The 3,460-nt window shown below is 32.8% G+C and overlaps 1 protein-coding gene across 1 annotated transcript; it reads right to left on the bottom strand.

The window, feature by feature from the left end:
* Nucleotides 1-691: 691 nt before the first annotated feature.
* On the bottom strand, nt 692-2,381 carry LOC150075593 (uncharacterized). Its single transcript, XM_090388570.1, has one exon. It carries the CDS (start codon nt 2,379-2,381, stop codon nt 750-752), a length of 1,632 nt encoding a protein of 543 aa, XP_090244696.1. The 3' UTR covers nt 692-749.
* Between the last annotated feature and the right edge of the window lie 1,079 nt (nt 2,382-3,460).

Below are 3,460 nucleotides of genomic sequence, written 5' to 3'. Positions count from 1 at the left end.
TTTGTTTTTTAAAATCCCAACTTACTTACTCCCAATTTAAATTAAAATTATCATACACCCTATTCAAACATCAACTGAAGGTTATAAAAAAATGTGAGTACCATAATAAATTAAGCTATGCTATCATATTGAGGAAGTTGATAGCTTAAATAAATTTAAGGCTGAGCTGGAGAAGCATTTGGAGTGAGAGTAGATGAGTAAAATGGGAGTTTTTTTTTGTTTTTTTTTTGGCTGATGCTGAATAAGCTTGCTTTCTTGTTTCATATGCCTCTGCTAATGCTAATGTATTTTCGAAGGATAACTGTTGTGCTTTTATAATTATTTCTGCCACTGGTCTTAACAAACACACAATGGCTAATTTTTTTTCAAATAAATTAACTTTTAATACTGTATTCACAAAATTATAATCACTTTTAGAAATGGAGTTCAGTTTTCTGAATATTTTTCTTTGCATTAAGTTTATACCACATTGCATCAACTGCAATATGATATAAATCTATAAGCAAAAGAACTTATTGCGAAGTTTTTTTTTTAACCATTTTGCACACTATAAAAATAATTGAGTGGCTTCAAAAATGACCAGTAAATATATGCTTATGCATGTGCAGTGGAAAACACATTTTTAAAATAGAAAAATATTGCATCAGAAGAAATTAAGCACTTCTTATCTAAATGAGAACGGTTCCTCTGATTAGTGAATCCACAAGCCACTTTTGGACTAGTTAAGGAGAATATATGAGCCACACAGCTCATGACACTTTCTCTTGCAAACAAAACTGTAAATGTCTTCTTAGACTGCTTCCATGTGAAAGTTGCTTGCCACATATTTTACAAGAGAAGGGCTTATCTTGAGTGTGGAGTAATAAATGTGTTTTGAGAATATCAGGTCTTGAAAAAGTTTTTAAACATATTTCACAAGACAAGGTTTTCTTTTCACAATGAACTAACATATGTCTTTTAAGATCTCCTAATGTTGAAGATTTCCTACCACATATTTCACAAATGAAGGGTCTCTCCTGAGCATGTACCACCAATAAATGCTTTCTCACATCTCCTGATGTTGAAAATTGTTTACTACATATTTCACACGAGAAGGGTTTCTCCTGTGTGTGAACCAATAAATGCTTTTTCAGGTTATCTAACCGTGCAAACACATTGCCACATTTATCACAAGTGAAGGGTTTCTCCTGAGTATGAACCATTATATGTTTTTTCAGATAACCTGCCTGTAAAAATGGCTTTCCACATATTTCACAAGGGAAGCGTCTATCTTGTGTGTGAACTAATATATGCTTTTTAACAACATCCGACCTGGCAAATGCTTTGCCACATATTTCACAAGTAAATGGTTTCTCCTGAGTGTGGATTAACAGATGCCGTTTTAGAACATCTGATGTGGCAAATTCCTTGCCACATATTTCACAAGTAAAGGCCTTCTCATGAGTGTGAACCAATGTATGAGTTTTCAGATGACCTGACTGTGCAAATGCTTTGCCACATACTTCGCAAGTGAAGCGTTTCTCCTTAGAGTGAACCAACATGTGTTTTCTCAGACCACTTGATGTAGAAAATGCCTTATCACACATTCGGCAACAGAAAGGTTTCTCATCGCTGTGAATTGCTAAATGTGATTTTAGACTACAAGATACCGAAAATGACTTGCCACATATTTCACAAGAGTGGGGCTTCTCCTGAGTGTGAACTAATAAATGCTTTTTCAGAGTACCTGACTGTGAGAATGCATTGCCACATATTTCACAATGGAATGGCTTCTCATTTGTGTGAATTAATAAATGGGATTTCATATTACATAAGTGGGCAAAGGTTTTCCCGCATCTTTCACAAGAATATGGTTTCTCCTGGGAATGAACTAATGAATGGGATTTTAGATAACTGGATTGTGAAAATCGCTTGCCACAAATCTCACAAGGAAAGAAGTTTTCTTGAAAGTGAATTAATAAATGCCTTTCTAGCTTATGTGACACTTCAAATGTTTTTCCACATATTTCACAACAGAAGAGTTTACTGTTAGTATGAATCAATAAATGTTTATTTAGAGTACTTTTTTGTGAAAATGCTCTGTCACACATTTTGCATGAATGGAGCTTCTTCTGTGTATTAAATAAGAAGCAACTTTTCAGATTATGTATATTTTCATGTAACATCCCAGTAATTTCACATTTCAAATGATTGTTATCAACCTTTTCTGCTTTGAATTTTTCATTTGAAAATAGAGTTGTATTCTGTTCAACATTTTCTGTTTTCATATTGCTATTTTGATTATTTGTAACTGATTCTGAATTTTTCTGCACTCTTTGTATTTTCTGTAGAATGTTTTCTTCTTGAAAAATATCTTCCTTTTTAGATTCAATAACAGACATTTTTTTTTTAAGTTGAAATTATTGATTCATTTCAGTATTCTTACTTCTTAAATGGATTCTTGATATTTGGAACATCATCTTCTGTTTGTTAATTGCATTAACCATTTATTCTTCTTGTTGGAACTGGAAAAAATAATAACAGATATGTGAGGTTGATGTACATAGTTCATAGAATAAAAATATCTTTATCTTAAAAATAACAATAACAGAAAAACATTGGGCTGTTCTGTAAAACAGCTATAGGGTTAAAGTGTGATATTCAGTTATTTTTATTGTAATAGTAAAGATGAGATGGGATAATTCAAAATATTATCATCAAATTCATTACTTCTGTTTTGTCTTCATGATGGAATATTAGACTGAGTAACTAACAGATTTTAAATAATTTTATTATACACTAATCATCTAAAGAAGTTCCACTTGAATAAGCAAAACTGGAATTGAAAAAAGTTCCAAAAAAATTTTACCACAGATAAAAAAAAGACTGGTATTAGTACACCATTAAAAATAAATTATTCCATTTCAATTTAGAGACGACCGGGCTAGCCGGGTGGGTAAAGTGCTTGCCTGGCAACCCAAAGGTCGCGGGTTCGATTCCCACCTCGGGCTTGGATCAAAGTACTGCAAAAACCTTGGGAGGTGCATTATGGCCACAAAAGCCTATGCGCCAACAACTACCAAAAAAAAAAAAAAAAAAATTTTCAATTTATGGTCAACAAAATCAGATGGCATTACTGTATTACTAATGCGCAAATTTTCCAAGGGTTAAAGAATCTTCCCCATTAAAGAAAATGAGAAGTAGCCCCAATACTGATTAATTGAGGGCCTCCACTTATTACACTAATCCAACTTGAGGAATGTCCATTTATGATTACTCTATCACATGGTGTAACAATGTTTTGAATTTCCTTTAGCATTAGCAAAAATTAGTAAAAGCACATGATGCAAGAATACAAGCTTACAAATCATTAGCCAAAAAAAAAACAAAACTCATTTTACCCATTCACTCGCTCCAAATGTTGTTATAATCCATATGGTGCAAGGAAGTCTAAGGCTTATGCTGCACCAGCCGAGAGAGA

This window comes from Mastigoproctus giganteus, chromosome 14 (genome assembly GCF_048544385.1).
Source record: "Mastigoproctus giganteus isolate SK-2022 chromosome 14, ASM4854438v1, whole genome shotgun sequence".
In the NCBI taxonomy this organism is placed as follows: Eukaryota; Metazoa; Arthropoda; class Arachnida; order Uropygi; family Thelyphonidae; genus Mastigoproctus; species Mastigoproctus giganteus.
This window is presented reverse-complemented; position numbering and strand designations above follow the sequence as displayed.

Excerpts from the sequence above, each read along its gene's own strand:
- LOC150075593 (XM_090388570.1), bottom strand. The coding sequence starts at position 2,381 with ATGTCTGTTATTGAATCTAAAAAGGAAGATATTTTTCAAGAAGAAAAC.